This window comes from Podarcis liolepis, assembly GCF_965112155.1.
Source record: "Podarcis liolepis genome assembly, chromosome: Z".
Lineage (NCBI taxonomy): Eukaryota > Metazoa > Chordata > Lepidosauria > Squamata > Lacertidae > Podarcis > Podarcis liolepis.
Genome location: NC_139570.1, coordinates 34,621,327 through 34,645,566, shown reverse-complemented (window position 1 = coordinate 34,645,566; position 24,240 = coordinate 34,621,327). Strand labels below are relative to the sequence as shown.

The 24,240-nt window shown below is 44.5% G+C and overlaps 1 protein-coding gene across 2 annotated transcripts; it reads left to right on the top strand.

Moving 5' to 3' along the window:
• The first annotated feature begins 673 nt into the window (after window positions 1–673).
• On the top strand, window positions 674–23,417 carry DOLPP1 (dolichyldiphosphatase 1). 2 transcript variants are annotated; one of them, XM_083485396.1, is made up of 9 exons: window positions 842–958; window positions 5,939–6,002; window positions 12,887–12,987; window positions 16,632–16,716; window positions 17,752–17,851; window positions 18,866–18,964; window positions 19,941–20,069; window positions 21,065–21,154; window positions 21,573–23,417. In XM_083485396.1, the coding sequence occupies exons 2-9, from the start codon at window positions 5,975–5,977 to the stop codon at window positions 21,607–21,609; spliced, it is 669 nt and encodes a 222-aa protein (XP_083341522.1). In that variant the 5' UTR covers window positions 842–958; window positions 5,939–5,974; the 3' UTR covers window positions 21,610–23,417. The 2 variants fall into 2 exon arrangements, with proteins under 2 accessions (XP_083341521.1, XP_083341522.1); XM_083485395.1 differs by lacking the exon at window positions 5,939–6,002 and having other exon boundaries at window positions 674–958.
• Window positions 23,418–24,240: the final 823 nt, after the last annotated feature.

Genomic DNA, 24,240 nt, shown 5'->3' with positions numbered 1-24,240 from the left:
GTGGGCAGGGGAAGGACTAGAGTAGACCATGTGAAAAATGAACATAATATTTTAGCTGTAGTTCATTCATTTTCAGCTTTGTATTCTTGCTATTATAAAGCACACCTAGACATTTCGTTGTTGCGTCCACAACCTAGATTTAAGTGCCATTTAGCTCCTAGCTTTCATATCTCGGTTTCTATTCTAACACTGGTCTGTGTTGTGCGCGACAAATTCCAGAGAGGCCATCCTGTGAGGCTGCATTAAACTGTAATGGGTTGCTTTGAAGCCACTTCAGTGCCAGATGGAAAAAAATCGCCCCCCAACAGCCCCACCCTGTATTTTGCGAAAACAAAGGTGGCAACCCAGTTGCAGAGGACCGCTCCCCCCTTCAAACCCTGTCAGGGTGGAGAACTCTGCCTCAGCTCCATTCCTTTAGCGCCCCTTAGTTGTACAGTGGAGAAGCCCCCCCCCCCCTTTGAGTAACGATAATACCCACAATACACCTCACTCACTCAAGTCGCTCTCTAGCCCGCCATCCAGCCTCTAAGACCTGATTGGCTCAGACGGGGGAGGAGTCGGAGAGAGGATTGGCGAGAAGGACCAGCCAATCCCCGGGCGCCGCCACGCCCCCGCTTCCTCTGCCATTGGCCATCTCTTCTACCTGGGCCCCGCCGAGGATTGGACTTGTGGAAGTTCCCTCTCCCCAACTCGTTCTCGCGCTTCAGAGCGGGGTGGGCGGGGCTGCTGTACGTTGCGGTGCCCGCGGATTGGCCAGTGCCTCACCTGCGGGGCACGGCTATTGGACGTGCGCGTCTCCCCCTCCGCCCACTCCCATTTGCCGCCCCGCCCCGTGTGTGCCGCCCGATTGGCTGTGGCGGCCCGGCCCGGTATCCGGGTAAGATGGCCGCGGTAGGAGAGTGCTCGGTCTCTGTTCCGTGGAAGTCGGTTTCCCTCACTCACGTCGAGTACCCAGAAGGTAAAGCCTCCAGCCTCCGGCGCTTCGCGGAGCCTGTTTTCTTCTCTCCGCTGTGGGTGGGCCTTTCGCCCTACGCCCAATTCATATCCGTGAAAAAAGGCGAGGTTTGGGCTTCGGGGAGTTCCTGAGGGGATCGGGTGGGAGCTGCCAAATAGTGAGCCATTGACTAGCAGCGCTGTGAAGCCGGGCGGCGGCGCATGCGCGCTTCGGCTGCCGCTCTTTGCGAGATAGTGTACTTCGGAGGCTGCAGTGCGCATGCGCGGCACCCTTTCTGCTTTGGATTTCTCGTCCCAAGAGTGCAGAGTTTTTTTTGGGGGGGGGAATCACCTTTACATTTATTGTATTTATTATGGTCCCGCTTCCGATCACCTATTGGCACCTCCCTCTTTCTGGCCGCTTCCATCTAGATATAGATCTATTCTGTTTTATTAGAGTTAAGTTTTCTTTTGACATGCCTCTTTGTCACACCAGTTACTAGATGCTACTTTTGCAGGATCACAGACCCATTCCTGGAGAGATCCTTTTCCTAACACACTTGGAACACAGAACGCTGCTTTATATTGGGCCAGACCTTTGTTCTTTCTAGGGCAGTGCTGTCCACACTGACGGGCAGCAGCTCTACAGGGTTTCAGGTGGGGAGGGGGGCAGAAATGTATTTCCCCGAACGCTACTTTGAGATGCTGTTAGGGATTGAAGCCAAGACCTTACACATGCAAAGCAGGTGCTCCTACCACTGAGCCAAATGCCCTTCCTCCGAAATAAAATAAGATTCTAGTCTTTGTGCTTTTAAATAAAGGGTGGGATTCAACACAGTGCTAAGGTGATTGTTTTCACAATGCAGGGGGAGGTGCAGAGGAGGGGGAACCTAGCTAGCAAGAGTCCTTGCACTGATTTCCACTAGTGCAGTAGTTCTTAAAGGGTGTGGCGTGCCATACTGGTGTGACAGGAGAGGGTGGCAAGTGTGGCAGGAAGATTCAATGACAATCAAATAAACATTTAAACATTTCAGTGTAAAATATTTAAGTATAGTATCGTATAATATAATATAGCATCAAAATGTTTTTTTTTAGATATACAACCAGAGACAGTATCCATGCCTCTTTTCAAGAGCGTTGGCTATTTATCTACCATTTTCCACAACATATAAATAGATAAATCCCCGTTGTGAACGGGGATCTTCAACTGACATAAGAAACAGCAGAAAAGAGAAAGGTTTCTTTGTGTTGATGAGATGAGAGTTTATTTGTCTCAAATTAGACATAATATAAATGAGATTACTTGGCAAAAGCAAGCTCATACCTTTCACTGAATTTGTATAAATATGTAAGGTACATATTAAAAGGCTTGTTTATAATTATATTTTGGGAATTATTTCTGTTCTTATGTAGTTGTATTTTTTAATACTTTCTGGATGTCCCACAATCAAATTATAAAGTAGTAGTTGTGTTGTATGTTTTAATCAAGCATTGCTAGGACTCATTTCTTTTTGTTTTCCAATGTATTTCTTATCAATAAAAATATTGGTGTAGCACAAGCAAATTTTTATTCTGAAAGTATTACCCAGAGAAAAAAGTTTGAGAACCACTGGAGGAGCAGAACAGAGTAGTTGAATCTGGTCCAAAGGGGTGATTGAAATAATAACTCAGATCATTGTCTTGTCTAGCTCAGAACTGTCTACATTGACTAGGAGAAGTTTTTGAGGGTTTCAGCCAGGGACTCTTCTCCCAGCACTAACTAAAGGTGCTGCATGTGGGAACCTGGCACCTTCTGCATGCTAAAGATGTGCTCTACTACTGAATTGTGTCCCTTCCAAATAACATGCAAAGCTATGTTATTCAGAGTCAGACTCTTGATCCATCTAGCTCAGTATATTGCTCATACTGAGTGGAGGAAGCTCTCCTGATTTTGAAAGAGGGCTCATACCTGGAATTGTCTGCAAGCTAAGCATGTGCTCTGTTATGCTTTTTTTCTAGGAAGCTTGCAGGCAGGGTGCAAAAGCACCAGTCTTTCCTGCCTCCCATCATGTGACCGTGCAGCCATTGGCATTTAGAAGTAAACTATCTCTGAATAATGGGTTTCTAAATGATCAACAGGATAAACCCTAATGGTGCAAAATTGTATTAGGGTCAGTGGCTGAGGAAGGGGGTCGCAATGGGTGCGGGCTGCCCCAGGTGTCATCACTGAGGGGGGTGACAAAAATATGAGATAAAGAAAGGACTCACAAAACTTTTTAGTTCAGTCAAGAAACTTAATGAAACATGGCTGGCACTGGGCGCCACACCGCGGGGCTGGCAGTAACCACGGGGCCTGCAGCATGCTCAAGCCACACGTTTCTTCTGGGAGTGACATGGTGGCTTGGGTGCCTGCAGGCTCCACGCTGCCTGAAATGGCTGCGTGGGGCTTATATCTGCCCACTGCCTCTCCCTCAGCAGTCCTACAGCTGAGGGGAAGGTGGTGGAGAGGTTCCATGCAGCTTGCCCTACTTCCATGGGCAGATCGCCCCGACCCTGGCTGCAGGACGCATGCACCGTACCAGGTGCCCGAGTGGCTAGCTACACCGATGATTAGGGTTTGGTGTTTTGTTTTGTTTTGTTTTTTTACATTGTTTCCACAAATCTTTTTCCAGGAACTCAAGACAGCATACATGAATCTTTTCCATCCTATCAATTTTGCCCTCAGAACAACTTTGCATTGTTGTTGTTAGACTGAAAAATAATGACTGGCCCACGGTCACCCAGTGAGATCCCAACACTCTTAACCACTGCTATGAACACCTGGATGTCTCTAGAGAGCACCTGAATAGGAACATAGGGAGCTACCTTATACCGAGTCAAATCATTGGTCTAGTATTGTCTATACCACCCTTTCTCAACCATGGGTTCCCAGATGTTGTTGGACTACAACACTCATCATCCCTAACCACTAGTCCTACTAGCTAGGGAAGATGGGAGTTGTAGTCCAACAACCTCTGAGGACCCAGGGTTGAGAAATGTTGGTCTATACTGACTAGAAGCTACTCTCCAGGATTTCAGGCAAGGAATCTTTCACAGCCCTACCTGGGAATACTGCTGAGGATTGAACTTGGGACCTTCTGCATGCAAAGGAGACTCCCCACTGATTTTGTAATGTATCTGTAAAGCTTCATTTGACTGTACATTTGCTTGGGATTGTCCTGCTGATTTCAGGAGACTTGTTTAAAGAATAATTTATATGGCTGTATTAGTGTGCATGTCACTTTTCAAAACAAAGCCTAAAATGTTTGTGCTTTACAAGTTCTGTGATCCATCTCTTGCCTGGCATTTAATTTTTAAACTTTAAAAGCAGCTACAGAATGTTCTGATTTTGATCAGAACTGGGATGATGAAAGGAATGTGTTAGTTAGTTTCCTTGATCTAAATCACCTCCTCACAAAAAACTGCTATTCATCCTGATGAGCAAAATAAAAATACAGGCAACTGTATCACCACAATGGGGGCATGATAGCATTTTTTTTTAAGTGAAGGGAAAGGGTTAAATTCAACTGCTTTAAAGTAACAAAATGACAGGATGACCAGTAACAAATCTGCATCATACACACCAAGGGGTAGGGGGAGAAATCCCTGCCCCAAGCCACTTGCAGTCTAAACTTCCACTTTACAAGTACCAGCAAAATGTACCAAAGGACAGATGGGAGTGAATGGAGTTGCAATGCCAGGGGAAGCTTTGCCTCTCCAGATGTTGCCTTACTAAAGTTCCCATCAGCACCAGCCGCCAATGCCAGGGATTATGAGAATTATCGTTCAGTAGCATCTGGAGGGCCACAGGTTCCTCACACCTGACTTAGACTATTTGTGTGTTGTCTCAGTTTAGGGAAGAGGTGACTTTGAGAAGGAGGAGGAGGAGGAGGAGGAGGAGGAGGAGGGAGGCATTCTGGGAGTGAGTTCCAGACATAGGGAACAGCAATGTAGGATGGGAGGGTTTTTAAGGGAGCAGGAGGAGATCATTGGGTGGCAGAGTTAGGATCAGCTTCTACGTTTGTAACTGGATCTCCCAACCTTGCTAGCCTGTGACCTATTTATTTATTCATTTGAACTCTGAATATTTCAGTAACTCAGGGCTTTAAATTCTGACATGACTTAGTGCTGCCATTTGCTCTCTTAAGTGCCAGAGCCCAACCCCAAAATAGTGGAAAGTGCTTCTGAGAAGGTTCGGAGTGCATTTCCCCTGAGTAACCAACCGAAAGAGGTCTCTTTGTGTCCAGGCTTCCATACTAGGGTGTGGTATTTCCAGGCAGACCTGCAACTTGGTATTCTTGGTTTTTTCATTTCCAGACACTAAGCACTGTGGGAGTTAGACGCATTGTGGTAATGAGGGGGGGAGGGAATCACATGTATTATTTATCTCTTCTTTCTGATACTTGGCTCCCTTACCTTGTGCTTCCTGCATTAAACTGGGATTTCTTTCCGCCTGGCAAGCTGACTGTAGAGGAGTATTCTAGAGTTGTGTGCGTGCTGCTGAGAAAGCCCACTCAATTCCCATGATTTTGGCATGGGGGTGGGGAGAGGCAGAGCTTCTGAGTGCGAGAATGTATGGCTTTCAGGCCAGCCCAAACTCATCCTTTGATTCCCCCACGCACCCACCCGCACACACATCCATTAACTAATGGAATTATTGGATTCAGTTTTTATAAAGATTGCATGCTGGAAGACAGGGCAGGAGATAAAAATCTCCAAAGCCGCACCTTATGTACTCTGAAAAGCATAGTTCGGCAGTAGAGCAGCTGCTTTGCATGCAGAAGGTCCCAGGTTCAATTCCACCCTGGGGATGCTGTGATGACATGCTGCCAGCTTGTGTAAGCCATAGTGAACTAGTTGGACCAATGTTAATGCCTTGGTTGAGGCCACTTCCCAAAAGCAGGGGACATATCGGGCTGTTCCTTATATACAAAGAAAATGGAAGTAAATGATCATAGGCAGCATCCTCTTCATATTTCTAACCCAGGGTAAATAACGCCAGTGGGAGCCAGTAAGCTGCTGAATGCTTCTTAATGGAAACTGCAAGAAGGGTGAGTTGTGGTTGTGCTTATGGGATTCCCATGGGGCATCTGTTTGGCCACTGTGAAAACAGGATGTTGGACTAGAAGGGTGCCGGCAATATTTAGCAGGGTTCTCATCAATGCCAGCCAGCATTGCCAATGGTCAGAAATGACAGTTGCTGCCAGCAACAGCCATCCCTTGATCACATATCTCTAATGAACAGATTGATCAGCTGCAGATTTACCCCAGTCTGAGTAAAGAGATCCACATAGATAAGCAGGTTTTCATGCTGTTTGCTTCATCAAGGACTACAGAATGAATTGGATGAGCACAGCTGATCCAAACTTTTTTGTTTGCTTACATCCTTAGGATATGCCTCCCACACCACATCCAGTGCATTTTGCATGCACACCCACTTAAGAGTCATGCAGCATGGATAGATAGCATCTGTGCTCTGAAAGGCATTCTGATTTATATGAGTGGTGACCCAACAAGTGATCCAGTTAACCCCCCCAAAAATTCTTTTCCTGGATCAAAATGAAAAATGGCTTAAGGCCAGATTTGCACCAAGATCCAATTACAAACCTTTTTGTGAGTGGAAGTAATATGGCATGTGCTTGGCCACATCTGCTTGTTTCCTACTTGAATGCTAGTGCATGTGAGAGTAAGAGAAGCTGGTAACTGTATCTGGAGAGCTTCTGGTTTCTTCGATACTATTTCTAATTCAAGGAATAGGTCACTGAAAATAGTGAACACACAGCATGTCTGTGGTGTTTTAAAGTTCTGAGGCACCAGGCTGGCAAAGTTTGGAACCTGCCTTTTATTCAGGTAGGTCAGTGATGGTGAGTCCATGACACTCCAAATATTGTTGGACTCCCACCTTCCACCAGCCCCAGCTAACGCAACTGTCAGTCTAGGGATAATGGGGGTTGGAATTTCACATCATTTGGAGGGTCACAGGTTCCTCACTCCCTACTGTGTCAAAATAAAAAAATTCCTTCCAGTAGCACCTTAAAGACCAACTAAGTTAGTTCTTGGTATGAGCTTTCGTGTCCATGCACACTTCTTCAGATACACACGAAAGCTCATACCAAGAACTAACTTAGTTGGTCTTTAAGGTGCTACTGGAAGGAATTTTTTTATTTTGACTATGGCAGACCAACACGGCTACCTATCTGTAACTCCCTACTGTGTGTAAGAGATGGAATAAGGCCTCTTATGTACAGTTCTGGTCCTGGTTGCCTTGCCTCAGAAAAGGGCTACCAGAATGATCAAGTGACTCCTCTATTAAGAAATTAAACTAAAAAGTTGAGTAAGAGGAGACATGAAAGAAGTTTATAAAATTATGCATAGCATGGAGAAAGTAGATAGAGAAACCACAGGAAGGGAGAGTGCTCGAATCTTTTTTCCAGGTGTCCCACAGACACTATGAGAACAGGATGCTAGACTTGCTAGGCCATTGGCCTGATCGAGCCGACTCTTATGTTGTGTTAGAAGAGTCATTCCCCATAAAATGGGAAATAATGCCACTTCTTAGGCTGGGGTGAAGAACTTTGTGGCCCTCAGGTTGTTGTTGCACTCTAACTCCCATCTGCCCCCTAGGCAGCATGGCCAGTGGTCCAAGCATGATGGGAGTTGTAGTCCACTAACAGCTGGATGACCACAGGGTTTAACCACCCCTGCTTTACACCATCCAAAACTCTTTGGCTATATTAGCAATCATAAACAGCTGTCTTGTAAGGTAAGTCAGCTTTAAGACACACAAGGATTAGGATTGAAGGAGAAGGGAGTGTTCATTTTAAGGCTGTCTATGGAATTTGTAGCTGAACAAATTCTTAGTTGACAGCTCCATCCCTTGGCCACTGAGCTACATGCCAGGGAAAGCCAGACCCCTTTTCAAGCACATCAGAGTTCAGATGCTGATGAACTGATAGAAGCTGAGTCAGGATGATGAAAAACTGACTTTGAACCTTCTACACCAAATTTATGCCTAATGAAGGCACCAGTCAAGCCTCCCTGGGAAGAGCATTCCACAAACTGGGAGCCACTGCAGAAAAGGCCCGTTCTCATGTTTCCACCCTCACATGAAGAAGGGCCTCAAATGATGAACGCAGAGTCTTTGACAGTTTATAGGGGGAGAGGCGGTCCTTGAAGTATTGCAGTCCTGAGCTGTTTAAGACTTTTATACGTCAGCCAGTGCAGTCAGGTCAGGATCAGTGTAATATGCTCAAACCATCTTGCCCCACTGAGCAACTTGGCCGCTGAATTCTGCACCAGCTTAAACTTCCATACCATCTTCAGAGGCAGCCCTATGTGTAATGTGTTGCAGTAATCCAGCCTAGAGGTTATTAAATATATATATATTTTGCAACCCTCCCCCTCATTAAGATGTTACCTCAGCCAGTTCCATCAGAGCTTGTTGTGCTTTCAGTCAGTCAAATTTTTTTTTTAAAAAAAAATGAATGGCTTGTAAAAGATGAAAAATCCTGACATCTGAAAAAAGAACACAAGTAAATGAGTTTAATAGCATTAATTATTATTATTATTATTATTGAACAATCTTAAATTTAAGTAACAGAAGTGGCATTGAATTTTGTGGCTTAAGTATCTCAACTTTCACCCAAGGTTCCAGCTCTCATGCCAGTGGAGAGCCTTGAGAGTAAGTACACCTGCTGACATTTCCAAAGCCTCTCCAGAGAGGAGGGGTCTCTTGGAGGTCTCTGGGGAGCTCTGAAGGTGAGAGGTTTAGACTGCCTTCACCAACATGGTGCCATCCAGATATTTTGGACTTCCGTCAGCCCTAGCCAGCAACTAAAGAATATAAGAATGTAAGAAGAACCGTGCTGGATGAGACCAAAGGCCCATCCAGTTCAAATCTTCTGGAAGTCACCAGGTTAACAAAAGGCTAAGAAGTGGCTTACAGTGGATTTCTTCAGATCAAGCACCAGATCACAATCTGTGGTAAGATTCATTTAGACTGCGTACATACCGTACACCATCTCCCCAACCCCCCAAAAGAGTCCTGGGAAATTTAGTTTACCCTCCCACAAAGCTACAATTCCCAGCACTCTTTACAAACTACAGTTCCCGGGATTCATTGGAGAAAAAGCAAATGTGCTTTAAATTCATGGCATGTGTCCAAACCATGATATGGCTTACATGGTTCCCCTCTCCAGCCACCTTCCCTGAGAATCCCCAGAGGCCCATCCCAAACAGCAGGTTCTGAGGGTGTAACAGCATCCCAAACCACAATTCATCTTCTCAGATGTAGCACCAAGCCACAGCTTACTGTACTGTGCAAACCAGTTTCATTTGCTATATTTAGGCATAATTATTGTCCTAAGGGATAGAAGCTTGTCCCTAGGGTTAACAAAAACCTGTGTTTTTTGGATGTTGTGTTCTGCACTCAGTATGCACTTTGTAGATGGGAAGCATTGCCCCCATGTTTGTCCATATATGTGTACATAGGTTCTGCATTATGCATACACCTAAGGGCAGGAGGAGGTATCTATGGGGTCGTCCCCCAGGATGGCAATTAGCAAGCAGAGACCTTAGGAGTGTTTCTTGGGGCCAGATTCTGCCTGCAGGCCACCTGTTGTATCCTGGAGGTGCAGCGTGAATCTTCTGCTCTGGCTCGCTAAATTAATTGGTCCCTGCTGCGGAGCCATCTGCGCCAGCTTCCTTGTACGGAAATAATGGTGTGTGTCTGTGTGTTTTCACTGAGACTCATGTTCTGTTTATGCTGCTGCATGAGCAAATGAAAACCCTCTCGATCCCATGCCTGTTGTCTGGTTCTGGTGCTGAAAACATTTTTAGCTAGCTCTGTAAGACCCACGGCTTGTTGTACATTCTAGAGCCCCTAGAGTAGACAGGCATGATCCATGAAAACAAAATAAAGATCATTGGTCCATCTAGCTTTGGATCCAGCTTTGTTACCTGCACTGACTGGCAGTGGCTCCCCAGGGTTTCAAACAGTCTCTCTGTTGAATATTGAGATGCTGTTGAATATTGAACCGAGGACCTTCTGCATGCAAAGCATGAGTTTTAAGATGTAGATATCTCTCTCCCCTAGAAATAAAAGTATCCTGATGATTATGGATAAAAGGGATTTTTGTTTGTCAGAGGGGGGCATAGGAATATAAGCAGGGACATAGGAAGTTGCCATATACCGTGTCAGACCATTCGTCCATCTAGCTCAGTATTGTCTACGCTTATTGGCAGCACCTCTCCAAATGTTTCAGGCAGGGAGTCTCTCCAGCCTTACCTGGGTGTGCTTCAGGTTGGTTCTCTACTGCTCAGCTGCAGCTCTTCGCTGTACAGCACTTTCAGAAACTTTATTTGCTTTCCAACAAGCACATGTTGGCACATAAACAAGCCACATGTAACAGCCACCCCCAACAGGCCACTTGTCAGCATCAAAAGGATGAACAGAGAGCACGATGTAATAGATATCCTTAAAATATCAAATTACTTTCTTTTGAGTCCACAATGTATTTGATGACATGCCTGGGATTCCCTTCTAGTCTGTTTCCTGCTGATGTTCAAACTTGGACCACTCCTCACAAATTTTAAAAAAAAGCAGAGGTGAGGGTGGCCGTTAGAAAGTCTTGTGCAGTTGGACAGCCACCCCCCATGCTTTGGACAACAACTCACATCAGCCCCAGGCTCCCATTAGTTGAATGGTAAGCTATCAAAACTGTAATTGTGAGTATCTTCCTGGGTCAGCCTTCACCAACCGGGTGCCCTCCATATTATAAGACTGCTGCTGGGAGAAGTTACAAGAAATGAGATTCCAACTAAACATCAGAAATAACTTTCTGACAGTTTTGCCAGATGACCCGTTGAGGTACTTTCAGTTCTACAGTTCTGTGATTCTATGAAATTACGAAAACGATACTTTCTGGGGAGAAATAAAGCAGTAGGCAATTTCCCCCCAAATTTTCCATCCTTGGCCAACCTGGAACCCTTTAGATTTTTGTCTTACAACTCATAGGCTCATAGAATAGAGTTGAAAGGTACCCTGAGGGTCATCTGGTCCAACCCCATGCAATGCAGAAATCTCAACTAAAGCATCCGTGATAGATGGCCGTCCCACCTCTGCTTAAAAACTTCCAATGAAGGGGTGTTCAACACCTGTCAAACAGATCTTACCGTCAGAAAGTTCTTCTTAATGTTTAGGAATCTTCTTTCTTGTCATTTGTTCATTAGTAGCAACAAACAGATGTTGTTTGCAAATGAAACATCAGGCCAGGCTTGGCAAATTTCAAAGTTTTTAGTTTTGTTTACCAAATGCTGATAAAATAAAACATGCTAAATTAGAATATTCTCTAGGAGAGGGATGGGGAACATCTGTGGCTCTCCATATGTCATTGGAGCCCAATTCCCTGACTAGGAAAAATTCACTTTCATTGCTCCACCCACTTTTGCCTCTGGCCCCGCCCAACGCTGGAATATGGCCTTCAGAAGGTTGCACAGAAGAGAATGTGTCTTTCAAACTGAAAAAAGGCTCCCCATCCCTATGGTTTAGACCAGAGCTTTCCAAACGTTTCATGTTGGTGCCACACTTTTTAGACATGCATAATCTCGCAACACAGTAATTCAGTTTTACTAGCAAATTGGAGGTTTCCTGCCGCAGGAGGAGCACAGGGAGCGTTCACGTGAGATACCTACACACTGCAGCCAACACACTAACATGTCACAACACACAGTTTGGAAAGCTCTGGTTAACACAGTACTGGACAAGATGGACCAATGGTCACATGCTGTACTGGACAGCTTCCTCAATTCCTTTGATGCATTTAAGAGGTGTGTTTCTACTCAAAAGTAGTTCCCATTGAGTTTAGGTGGACCTAACTTCCAGGTACTTGTGTGAGTATATCTCAGAGGTGCAGAAAATTTGGCACTCCAGATGTCATTCAACTCCCAATTCACACCAGCCCCAGCCAGCAATGGCCAACAGTTGGGGATGTTGGGAGTTGTAGTCCACCATCATCTGGAGGGTAATAGATTCCTCATTACTGGTGTATAAGAATGCAGCTACAGCAATCTTCATGTGTTGGCCAAGCTTTCGTATCTTTACAACAGCCCTGTAAGGCAGGCCAGCTGTGCAGTTTTTATGTAGCAAGCAGGTGACAAGGTAGAGGGAGGCTGATGATGTGAAGGGGGAGAGGACGGCTTTCAGGGCCTCCCCAAAAGCCTATTGCCAGGGTGAGTTTCAAACCGGCAGCCTTGTGTTCCTCTGTGAATGGAAAGCTTTGTACTGATGACCCTGAGATCATCGCCCTTTAAAGCAACTGATATCCTGTACCAAGTTATCATGCAACCAAAGGTTTTGCCACAAGCAGACATCCAACAGGAAATGGTGGCGGCCGGGTGTCTGGGTAAGAAGGATGTGGTTTGGGTGCTGTTCATCTATAGGCTCTGTTTTTCATATTTAGACTGTGCTGCTGCGGTAAACCTCATAGTTTCCTCTGGAGTTGGAAGGAACCTGTTCATTAGTGCTCCCTCTCTTTTGTTCTCTCTCGCTCTTTTTTAATTGCCTTATTCATAAAGTACAATGTTACTAAGTTTTTAATCCTCGCAGCATCCCTGTGAGGTAGGTCAGGTGGAGGGAATAAAGTACTGGTGCAAAGTCACATAAGAAGCTTCAAGTCTTGTGTGGGGACTTGAACTCGAGTCCCCCTTAGTTCAAGTCCAACACAGCCAGGGTCCTTGGGCCTTTCTCCCCTCAAAGCACAACTCCTATTACATAGTTGTCTAAAGACAGTTAAACTTAGTGGCCTGTAGCACACCTGCTTGCGGTTAGTTCCATAAGTTGCACACGTACTTGAAAGTAAAAAAAAACCCACAACCTTTACAGCCAGGCAAGATTACCTTTTGGGCAAGTTTTATCTCTTTTTGTCTACTACCCCAGGTGACTTCACCGGATTTATTCTCGCCCAAGCAAGCCTGAGCCCAATTTTCATCATATTCGGATTCATCACACTCATCGTTTTCAAGAGAGAGCTTCACACGGTGAGTCCTGCTCCTGCTTCTCTGCCCCCCTCCCCAAATCTGGGTCTTGCCTTTTGTGTTCCTGAACTCACATCTCCTGCTGGGGCCTGGTAGCATCTGCTTTCCTTTCTCTCGTTTCCCCTTTCCTGAAATTGTCCCCATCACTCCCTTCACCTTGACCATCCCATGACTTTCCTTTCTCTTACATCTGTAATTATTAATTCAATTTCTTACCTGACTGTCACCATGAGTTCCCAAGATATGGTTGCAGCAGTTTAACATTCGGAATGAAAAACAGTTTAAAACAAAATTACAGGCACAGAAATAGGGTGGGTCCTTAAAATATGCCTCTTGTCAAAGGCCACGTTGAAGAGGCTCACCTTCAGCATGTAACAGAAACTGTATTGTGACGGTGCCAGAAGCACCTCTGCAGGGAAGGAGTTCCACAATTTAGGGGCTGCCACAGACAAGGCCCTCTTCTGGGCTGCCAAGAGGGTGGAGGAACTACCAAGAGGGCCTCCTCTGGCAATCTCAACACCCTAGAGGCTCTCTAGGGAAAGAGGTGGTATTGACAATACCTTGTCAGTTGTGCCCAGTAACTGAATAGAATAATAGAATTGTAGAGTTGGAAGAGACCCAGTTCCTGTCGTGCTGGAATCTCAATAAAGCATCCATTACAGATGGCCACCCAACTTCTGCTTTAAAACCTCTAAGGAAGGAGAGTCCACAACCTTCCGAGGGAGTCCACAGTTGACTCTTCTTGACAGAAAATTCTTTTTGATGTTAATCGGAATGTCCTTTCTTGTAATTTGAATCCATTGGTTCAGGTCCTACCCTCCAGAGGAGAAGACAAGCATGCTCCATCTTTCATGGGACAGCCCTTTAGATATTTGAAGATAGCTATCATATCTCCTCTCAGTCTCCTCTTTCCCAGGCTAAACATACCCAGCTCCTTCAGCCATTCCTCATAAGACTTGGTTTCTAGAGCCTTGATCATCTTGGTTGCCCTCCTCTGCGCTCATTCCAGATTAACATGACCTTCTCCCTGCAACTGTTGGCTACTCATGTATACATCAGGGATTTCCTTTGTGATTTTCTCTTTCTTCCATTTCTTATGCATGCCCTTCTTAAATATCAGCTCACCTGTAAGCTTATGCACACTGGTTTCTTTAAATGCCTCCCACTTTTCTGTTTTGTTGGAGTTGTCTTCATAGATGAGTTCCAGAAGGATAGATGCCTTTAGTTCTATTGCAGCAGAAAGAGGAAAGACCCTTTGACACTATGAGGCAGGGGTGGAAAAACCCCAGCTCTGGGAGCCACACCTCTCCTCAATTTTTTTAAAAGTCTGACTGGAATGTTTCCTTGAATGTAATGATGCCTCTTGCTTGCTTGCCTACACACACACACACACACACACACACACACAGGCTTTGGCTTTTTGCCCCTCCCACTTCTGCCTCTGGCCCCATGTTTCCCATGTGCCCTTGAAAGGATGCTTGCGAGGCAATGTGACCCTCAGGCTGAGAAAGGTCCCCTGCTCCCGCCTTGAAGATCCTATGCTAACAGATGCTTAGAGTAGGTACCTCTTTGGGTAGGGGATTGTCAGGTCTGGAGTCAGATGCAGGTCAGCATGAAGCAGCAGAGTCAGTTGTCAGTAAACTTAGTTCTTTATTCAAGGAAACGGCATATAACTCAGCAACACTTCCCAGTCTTCTCCTATAGAGCAGTTGCCAGGGCTGAAGGTGCCTGCCTTCTACCCCTCCTAAGACGACTGCTCTCCCAGATGTTTCCCAAGAAGTCTCAAACGGTGTCTGAGCACCTCCGGTCCCTGTTCTGCCCTCCTCATTATCCTGTGCATTCCTGGATAGGGGAGAGGAGCTTCTCTGGATTCTTCAGCAGTCCCTTGACCCTCCTTCCCTTCTGCCTCAGCCTCAGAGTCCGAACTTCTCCCTGTCACAGGTTCCTTCTGCTCACTGAACCCTGTTGTCCCTTCAGTATCCAGCAGGCCCTCTCAATCTTCCCCCTCTGACGTCTCCTCAGTGTCCCACCGCCAGTCCCCGGGCTCTGAGCCTTCCTTCTCTGGGATTTCCTTTGGGCCTTCCCCAACTGGTGCTCCCACCACTCCTCTTCATCCAGCTAGTCCCTGACAGTATCTAAATTCTGAGTTACAGAGAGGAGGAGGAAGAGGAGGGAAGAAACTTCAACCTGTGTTTTTTACAGTGAGGCCAAAGGTTCAAGCAGTGCAAGAGAGAGAGCCATAAGTATGTTGCCATCCAGTGGGCAGCCAGTCAACCTGGAGCACCACCCCACTCTTTATTAGCAGCTAGTGGTGAACAGTCATAGCTATCCATAACCATCAGTTGTCTAAATAGAGCCAATGAGATAGCAGTACGTATGTTGCAGCAACATGGCAAGCCAATAGATTAAGAGCAAGAACCAGCTGACATGTTTGTGCATGTGTGACCTGGTCCTGGCTGTCGGCCAGAAGTGAGGAGCAGGCATAACCAGAACAATTGCAGAAACCAGGGACAGGGAACTTTTGTCCCTCCAGATTTTGTTGTTGAGCTCCCAACTCCTGTCAGCATGGATCTCATTGTGCCTTGGCACAAGCAGGACTTGCTATCAGTTCCCATCAACCAATCAAATGCTGACAGCCAGCCCTAGTGAGATTGGGAGTCATTTATTCCAGTGGGTCTGCTTTGAATAGGACAAACATTGGATAGAGCACAAGGTTTCTGAAGGGCTCCCTGTTCTATATGTGCCTGCTCACCTTTGGAGGTAATCATCTTTAGTTGCCCCTGGCTTTGAAGGTTGGGCAGGTGGTGAGAGGGTTTCTTCTCCTGTGTTGGCGCTCTGGTTGCAGAGTCCCAGGGACATTGGCCACCTTGGTGAGTCTCAGATGCAAGGTGAAAAACAATTTGATACCTTTGGGAGTTGTTTATTGGCCAAGAGAACATGTCAAAAGAACCTTGTTGGGACTTTGGGGCATATTAAATGAAATTAATATTCACAAATCATATCATATCAATCATTCATATCATTCAATCGTATCATAGTATATCATTCTATCATATGTCATATCATTCAATCAATCAATCAATCAATCAATCATAGCATATCACATATCATATAATTGAATCAACCAATTGTTTAGAATTCATTGCATTTCCAATTTAACCACTTGCAATTAGAGAAATATGCAGTTCACCCTTTGAGGTCACATTAGCTGAATATTCAAGAAGGCAGAGATCACTTTGCATCAACATTCAAAATCGATTTATGTTTGAGAATTTTGACAGAGGTTTTGGGAGGGGGGCCTCACATTTTTTTGTTTCACCTTTAGAAATCCCAAAAGCAGGAAGATATTTGCCCATCTATTTCACAGGAATTTTTTTTAACAACAACAACAAAACAGTTGCTGCTGAACTTTATATATAATGTTTTTATGTTATTTAATCAAATTATTTGGTATTGGACTCTATTATGATGCTTATAGAGCTTATTTTAAACCAGAAGTAGCCTAATGAATTTGATTTTTGGCTTTTAATGGAAGGGTGGGATGATAATGCTTTCTAAATCCCTAGAAGAGTCAAGCTAAACAAATTATCCTCTGTGCAACAACCAGTTGATCTCAAAAATCACACATCCTTTTTGTCCTTTTGCAGATCTCTTTCTTGGGGGGCCTCTTGCTCAATGAAGGTGTGAATTGGCTAATAAAGAATATTATCCAGGAGCCTCGTCCTTGTGCAGGTGGAGTATTGCTGGCAGGGAAAGGGTGCAGCTGACTACAGACCTGGGCATTGTTAATGAGGGTAGCAGTTCTCATCCACTGCCTTTGCTTATGGAATGATAAAAATAACACTACATTTTGTTTTTGCTTTTTTAAAAATAGTTTCTATTTTTCACATTACAATCAACAGCAAAATTCAATAATGAAAGCAGCCAGCTAACAACCAGCTGACTGGGAAACTTTGAGAAAAATCATTGGTGCGGGCTTGCAGATAGCAGCACATCAATCACCAAAGCAGACGTTATCATACAATGAAATGCTGCTGCTGCTTCTCTGCCATCGGATTGCATTGAGTGCGTCATCCGTCTTCCCTGTAGTAACAGAGTATAAAAGTGGATCTATTTCCAAATATTTACATTTTTATTTATTCATTTATTTACTGTATTTAATAAGATTTATACACCACTTGTATTGTTAACAAACACACCTCAAAGTGGCCTAAAAAGAGATAAAACAGTAGAATCATAAAAATTATAATAATTTAAGACTTTTGTAAAAAAAAATAAAAAATTAAATCAAAACGTGCATTGACTTTCTGAATATCTGGGTAGGCTTGTCTAAACAAAAATGGAGCTGCTGCCAAAAGCAGTACAGTGAAGGAGCCTGCCTGATATCTCCAGGCAGGGAGTTCCAAAGTGTGGGCACTGCCACGCTAAAAGATTGAATTCTTACAAATGCAGAATAGGTCTTATGCGGTGCCTGTAACTGTGGCAGTTCCGCTGATCATTTTTAACTGTTCAGGTTGCTTTAGTGCAAAACGTCTTTACCGCTTCAACTGCTTTGGGGGCAGCTGGGAGAGCACTTCCTTCAAGCGGTTGGGGCTTTCTATAGCCAGCAGGTAAGAGGTAGCATCTTCCTCCACATCCTCTGGCAACATTTAACCCAAACATATACTCTTGGGGAGTCGGGCCCTTCTTGATCGCAGGGGAGGAGAGCCAAGCAATGCTCCTACAGTCCAACTAACATTTGTGCTTCTTCTTCTTCCTCCTCCTCAGAAATCCACACATCGGTTTTTTCCAAGTACGCCATGCCTTCCAGCCATTCCCAGTTCATCTGGTTCTTCTCCATTTACTCTTTTCTCTTCCTCTATTTAAGGTGAATAATCCCTTTTCCTTTTGATGCTGGTGGATAGGGTGTTCCAGCCTTGCTTTTAAGCTTATGTAGAGCTCAGAAAAGGGGCTCCATTTACAGTGGCCTCTTCCTTTTTCCATTCAGTTAGATTAGGCTCCCTTTGTCCCTGACCACTGACCATGCTGGCTGCAGGGGCTGATGTGAGTTGGGAGTCCCCACAATATCTGGAGAGCCGCAAGTTCCCCATCCCTGATCTAAGAAGAGGCACCCTCTTTCCTCTCATGAGGGAATGCCGCTTCTACCTAGAGGCATCCTTCCATCTCTTGCATGCGGCCAGGAATGCTGCTTCTCAGATCAAGGATATGGAACCTGCAGCCTTTCAGATGTTTGTTGGATTATAGCTTCCATCATCCCTCACCACTGGTCTCGTTGGCTGGGGATAATGGAAGTTGGAATGGCATCGTAAAAACAACAAAAGCTGGATTTATGGTGTGAAATCAGTATGTTTTAAATGAACAGGGGGAATCTTTGTGAAGCTTTAAGTGGATTATTTTTATTTTTATTTTTGCCCTGCCTTTGATTAAAGTGTTTTAAGAAATTGATCCAGCAAGCACAGAGTCTGCTGACTTTTTTTGGGGGGGGATCCATCAAAGTCAAGTTTCTAGTCCTTAAAGAGGTGAGAGAATCTTGAAACACATTAAGGTATATCTGTATGATGCACGCACTTGCCGCACAGGCACACATTGAGATCTTAGGCATTTACCTTAAGGTACCATTTTAGGTGTAAAAATAAAAGATATTTATATGTGAACAGGTCCTGAAACTTAGGATTTTTTTCCTGTGTTGCATAAAATCAAGTATCAGGCTCCTTGTTTTTTTTTAAAATGAAGGATACAGGGCGGGGGTGTGATAAGCTTTTTCTTTTTTAAAAGAGCAAGCTCTAAAGTATCTATGTGGGCTTGAGCTTGCTGGATTGTGATTTGGATGTCTTTCTTGTTTAGTGAGAGGTCATTTCAATTAAATATTTTTGTTTCCCAGAATGCATCAAACGAACAATGCAAGATTCCTGGACTTATTGTGGAGACATATCCTCTCCCTCTGCCTCTTAACCGTGGCCTTTCTCGTCTCCTATAGTAGGTAGGTCAGTTCCATTTTGTTGGATGCTTTCTTGGCGCAGCTCTTGGTTTTGCTGTTGGGACTGATGCATTCATTATTAATGGTTTAAAAGCTTCAGTTGTTCCTGGAAGCAATGCAAGAACTCTTTATTCAAATAAATGTTTCAGTAAATATGCAGCAGGGTATTTTGATGGTGGGTGGGTGGCTTTTTAAAATTATATTTATTTCTAATCTCTTATCTTAGCATGAGAAGAGCCCTGCTGGATCAAGCCAATAGCACATCTCGTAGACCTTTTGCCTGACATTGCTACGCTGTGCATCTTTCTCTTGCTGTCCATCACTGGTGGATGCAAAAGGGCAGATAAATGCTCAGCATTGCAATATCAGAACAAATTATCTTCTGTGTGGTGAAGAAGGAGAGGGGCAGGAGCTTAAGACTGGACTCTCATTTTTTGCCTCTGGTCCAAAGTGCAATTCCACTTTGAGTAAGCAGTGAAATGCCCATTTTAAAAAAATATGTATTTTTTCCATTAACTATTCAACTTGGGTCCAGCCCAGACTGCACAAGTCAATCCCATAGTTTGGTCATCTGTGCTGTTCCTCAAACTCATGTGCTGTCTTCCCCTGCTCTGCTGGTGTGCTCCCAGCTCTCTTCTCCACTTCCTGTTTAGCAGTAACCATAGTTTTGTCTACAAAGTGATTTGAACTGTGACTTTCCAGTTCCAGTTTGGAGGCAAACTGTGGTTAGTGGTAGCCACTATTGGCCTCATTCATGTACCACATCAAGCTGTATGATTAACCATGAACCAGGGTGGGAAGGTGGCCCTGATAGCCAAGCAATGAATTGGCTGTCCTTGGGGGGAAGCGGGGATAGGTGAGGGGTAAACAGGCTCTTTGTGAGCTTCCCTCTTTTGAGAAAAGGTGACGATGGTGCTGTAACTAACTCTCTAGCAAGCTCTCTTCTTGATGTGCTTTCATTCTGTTTCAACACACACAGAGTCTATCTGATGTACCACTCCTGGAGCCAAGTTGTATATGGAGGGATTGTGGGGAGCATCATGGCGATAGTTTGGTTTGCATTCACACAGGAGATCTTAACACCATTGTTCCCAAGGATAGCTGCATGGTAAGTCCCCCTTATTTGTTCTGCCCCCCCCCCCACCTGAGACCAAATTGCTGCTCTGGAATCTTTCTAAATTGAAAGGCAGGTCAGAAATCCTTTGAGTTTTATTGGGCAGCAGGTGAGAGAAGCTCCTTTGTGTGTTGGGCTGGGGTCCCTTCATATAGAAATCCAGTATGTCAGTGAGAATATAGTACAGAAGGAAACTCAGGTGTCTTAAGTGCAGAGTTAATTGTCATGCATGATGCCTCATAGGAGAGTAAATAAAATAAGCTTATTTTTGAGCACTTGCTGTCTGGATTCTGCTTTAGCGATGAATACCTTAGTTTCAATATCACAGCAAACCATAGTTGAATATTTGTTTTGGTGTCTGCCAACCATGACTTGTCAAATTCAACCAGCCAGCAAACAAATCAGTACTGGAAACCATGGTTGGAGGTGCAGTTGCCAGCCATGATTTGTGCTGTGTTGTTTTCGATGATCTCTGAATTGACAAGCCATGGTTACCTCCATCGCTTCACCTCCAAAGGTTTCTATACTATGGGCACATGAGGAAATCTGGGGGCTGAACAAAAATGAAAGCAGGTAAGCAGCCGTAAGCCATAGTTTACCTGCAACGTAAGGAAGCTCAGGTCATGGTTTCTGTTCCAGAACCATTCTTGGCACAGAGCTTTGTTCTAATACACTCTCTGAATTTAGACCTTAAGGAAGTCACCACTGTCATTTGGCAAATCCCTGATATTTGTCAGAGTGAGGGAAAGGTACCTGGGACTGAGTGACTGTTCTTTTATTCTTAAGCAAAATGTAATTAGACCATCAACTATCCCAAGTGTATCAAATGCTTTCATTCAGAATCTGCCTTGTTTTTTGCTATGTTGATTCACTTACAAGAATTAACAGACTTTACAAAAAATAAGTTTGCTGAATTCTTGTTCTCTGTCTCCTTATTTTCTCCCCCTCTCCCATCTCCTTCTTCTGCCAAACCTTTCCACTTCTTCCAGGCCATTATCAGAGTTTTTCTTAATCAGAGACACCAGTCTCATCCCAAATATATTATGGTTCGAGTACACAGTGACCAGAGCAGAAGCCAGGTGAGGATTTAATGCACGATTGAGGTTGGGAAGGGTGCTGCTGAGAGGAGACCATTATTCCCTTCTGAGGGATACATTTGCTTGAGGAATAGGGGGTCTCCTAACAATTCTGAACACCCTGAACAAGCTATAGCTCCCAGAATTCTTTGGGGAAGCCATGACTTATGGAGTATCATTGTCTTTTAAAAGTATGATGTGGGGGTGATTGTTCTATAGAAATCTCTTCCCTTCTTGAGTTACTGGATTTTATTGACTCCTTGGTTGCAGGCTTGAGTCTTTCCAGCTGGGAGGTGCTGGGGACTGAACCTATGGCCTTCTGCACACAAAGTGCACCCTCTGCCCACTGAAATCAAAAGCCTGGGCAGGGCTCAAAAAGCACCTTGATAAGATTTGAACCCACTTCCTTTTTAAATTGCAGGAACCGACAGCGTAAGCTGGGTACAAAGCTCCAGTGAATATGGAAGGGAGATGTTAGGAACTGGACTGCACGAATTCTGTAAGACAAAAAATAAAAATAAAAATAAAAAAGCAAGGGCCAGCATTAGAGAGAGAAAGAGACCTGTACAGAGCTGGAAGTGAAGGAAGGAGCCTGTTAAGAGATGGACCAAAAGGAACGGAGGCAGGGACCACCACACCCTGAAGACCAGAGGCCTTTTCCAGCTAGCCGGATCCACACTCTGCTGCATGCCGAGGACCATTCAGGAACCAGCGACCCATTTATATACCGCAGCTGCACAGCATCTGACCGGGAGGGTGGGAACAACCCCTTCCCCTCACTCGGCCATTGCACGTCTCTTGCGCAGACTCCGCTGATGCAAACAGAATTGCTGGAGGGAGAGAACTCCAATGCGCCTTCTCTCCTCCCTCCCCCCCCATCTGTCCCTTCATTTCAGCAGGGCCTGCGCAAGACACCCTTTTGGGTTGGTTTTACCTGTGAATTTTGAAAAGTCTGAAACAGGGAAAGGGGGGGGATATATTTAGCGTTTTGTCGGTGGGGGAGTCAAAATATTATATGTCTGTGACTCCCCCCACAAATTGATTTCCCCTTTTGCAGCATGCAATGTACACACTATTTATTATTCCTTTTAGAATAAAAACTGGTTTGAAAAAAGGGGGGTGGGGACCCTGTGACCAAGTGTTTTGGAAGGCAGCTGATTCATCTCCCTTTGGCAGGAGTTGAGAAACATGGATCACTGGAGCGGAAAACAGGGGGAGCCTTCTTTCTGTTAGTTTAAAACTTTATCATGACTGTTCAGGGGCATCTGGGCCAATCCCAACTGCACTTTGTATTGATTTTAAGAAAACTACACTAGTGATGTTTCTGCACTGTGTCAGCACAATACAAAAACTCAATAGTAGGGCTGGGTGATATATCCCTATGTCATCCAAAACCAGTTTGAAGTCTGTATCGTGATATTGGTTTCATAATTTTTGACCTAGCAATATATCGCGAATTATGATGTGTGTTAGGGCTAGGTGATATGTCAGCCAAAACAGCTTTGAAGTCTATACAGTGGTACCTCAGGTTAAGAACTTAATTTGTTCCAGAGGTCCTTTCTTAACCTGAAACTGTTCTTAACCTGAGGTACCACTTTAGCTAATGGGGCCTCCCACTGCTGCCGCGCCACCGCTGCTCAATTTCTGTCCTCATCCTGACCAAAGTTCTTAACCGGGATACTATTTCTGGGTTAGCCGAGTCTGTAACCTGAAGTGTCTGTAGCCCGGGGTGCCACTGTATCGTGATATTGGTTTCATAATTTTTGACCTGGCAATATATTGCAAATCATGATGTGTGTTTGTTCGCTATGCAAAAATCACAATGCGGGAAAAACCGTGAAGCCAGTCAATGCCTCTACATGCATTCATCCATATTGCAGACATCGTGATGTATCAGTATATTGCGATGTTTAGCTATTGATATATCACGATGTTTAAAACCAGGTATCACCCAGCCCTACTCAATGCTATCTTTTTATTATTATTCAGATATCTGTACAGATTGTTTTGTTTTAATTGTTTTGTTTTATTATTTTAGAGCCAACTTCACCAGTGACCCTATATTTTCCTTCCTCCCTTTATACTTTCTACCCTAATCTTTTTTTCCTTCCCCAAAATACTGCTGCAGACTTTCTTACTGGTAGTTTAAAATGCAAAATAAGAAAGCACCATCAAGGCATCACTCATTCCCTTGGTGGTTTCAAATTTATCCCCAAGTCTCCCACCCCCCCAACTTTTAAATACTCAATAAAATGTTTTTATGGTCGTTTTTGGGTTGCCAAGTGTGTTTGTTTGACAAGTGTAGCTATATGGAGAGACCTCTCCTCCACACATTGGTAGAAGCCTGTGGACATGTGCCTTGCCCACAGGTTTGCCTCAAACCCATCAAAATATGCATCCAGCTATATATACAGCCAGCCATGATCCAAACAAACATCACAATTACTTCCCCTTTGAAATCAGTGAGCCTTCAGGGAGTTGAGCACACCCAATTTACATTGCTTTCAACACAACGTAGGCTGAAATGCTGTGTTTCTTACCTGGGAGTAAGGCACATGAAACTCATTGGGATTTACTGCTGTGTAGAGCCATGTAGGATATGTGCTGCTGATTGCAGGATTATGTACCCAGTATATTGCTTCCAACTGAATTAACTTTAGGTGGATTACATGACTAGAGAAATCTACTCTGATGCACAGGAGCCTGTTCCTGGATTGGAGTGAAAATATATGGGCTAAAAGAATCCCCATGATGACTTCTCTTGGTGTCCACAAAATTTCTGCCCGCTCCCCACCCACTTTGGCCTCCTTTCAGAAGAGAGCAACCACAGCCTTAAACAAGTACATAGAGGCGAGACGGGACCATGAAAATGACACTGCTCTTTCCTCCTCTCCTGTTCAAGTGTTCAACTTTTCCAGACTAAGATCAAGACCAGCGCTGCTAATCTCAGTCTTGAAAAAAATCCAGAGAAGTGAGAGAAAGGTCGTTTCTAACTTCCTGTGTCAACTTTATGGACTTTGGCACCCTGGGCTGCAAAGTAGAAAAAGCACCCTCCCTGTACACAGTGCATGTTTAAAAACACAGAAAAG

What these genes read in the sequence shown, in the direction of transcription:
- DOLPP1 (XM_083485395.1), top strand. Translation starts at nt 883, where the DNA reads ATGGCCGCGGTAGGAGAGTGCTCGGTCTCTGTTCCGTGGAAGTCGGTT. An exon ending in TCACGTCGAGTACCCAGAAG is followed by an intron (nt 959 to 12,886) that starts GTAAAGCCTCCA and finishes CTACTACCCCAG; the next exon opens with GTGACTTCACCGGATTTATT. An exon ending in TTCCCAAGGATAGCTGCATG is followed by an intron (nt 20,070 to 21,064) that starts GTAAGTCCCCCT and finishes CACTTCTTCCAG; the next exon opens with GCCATTATCAGAGTTTTTCT.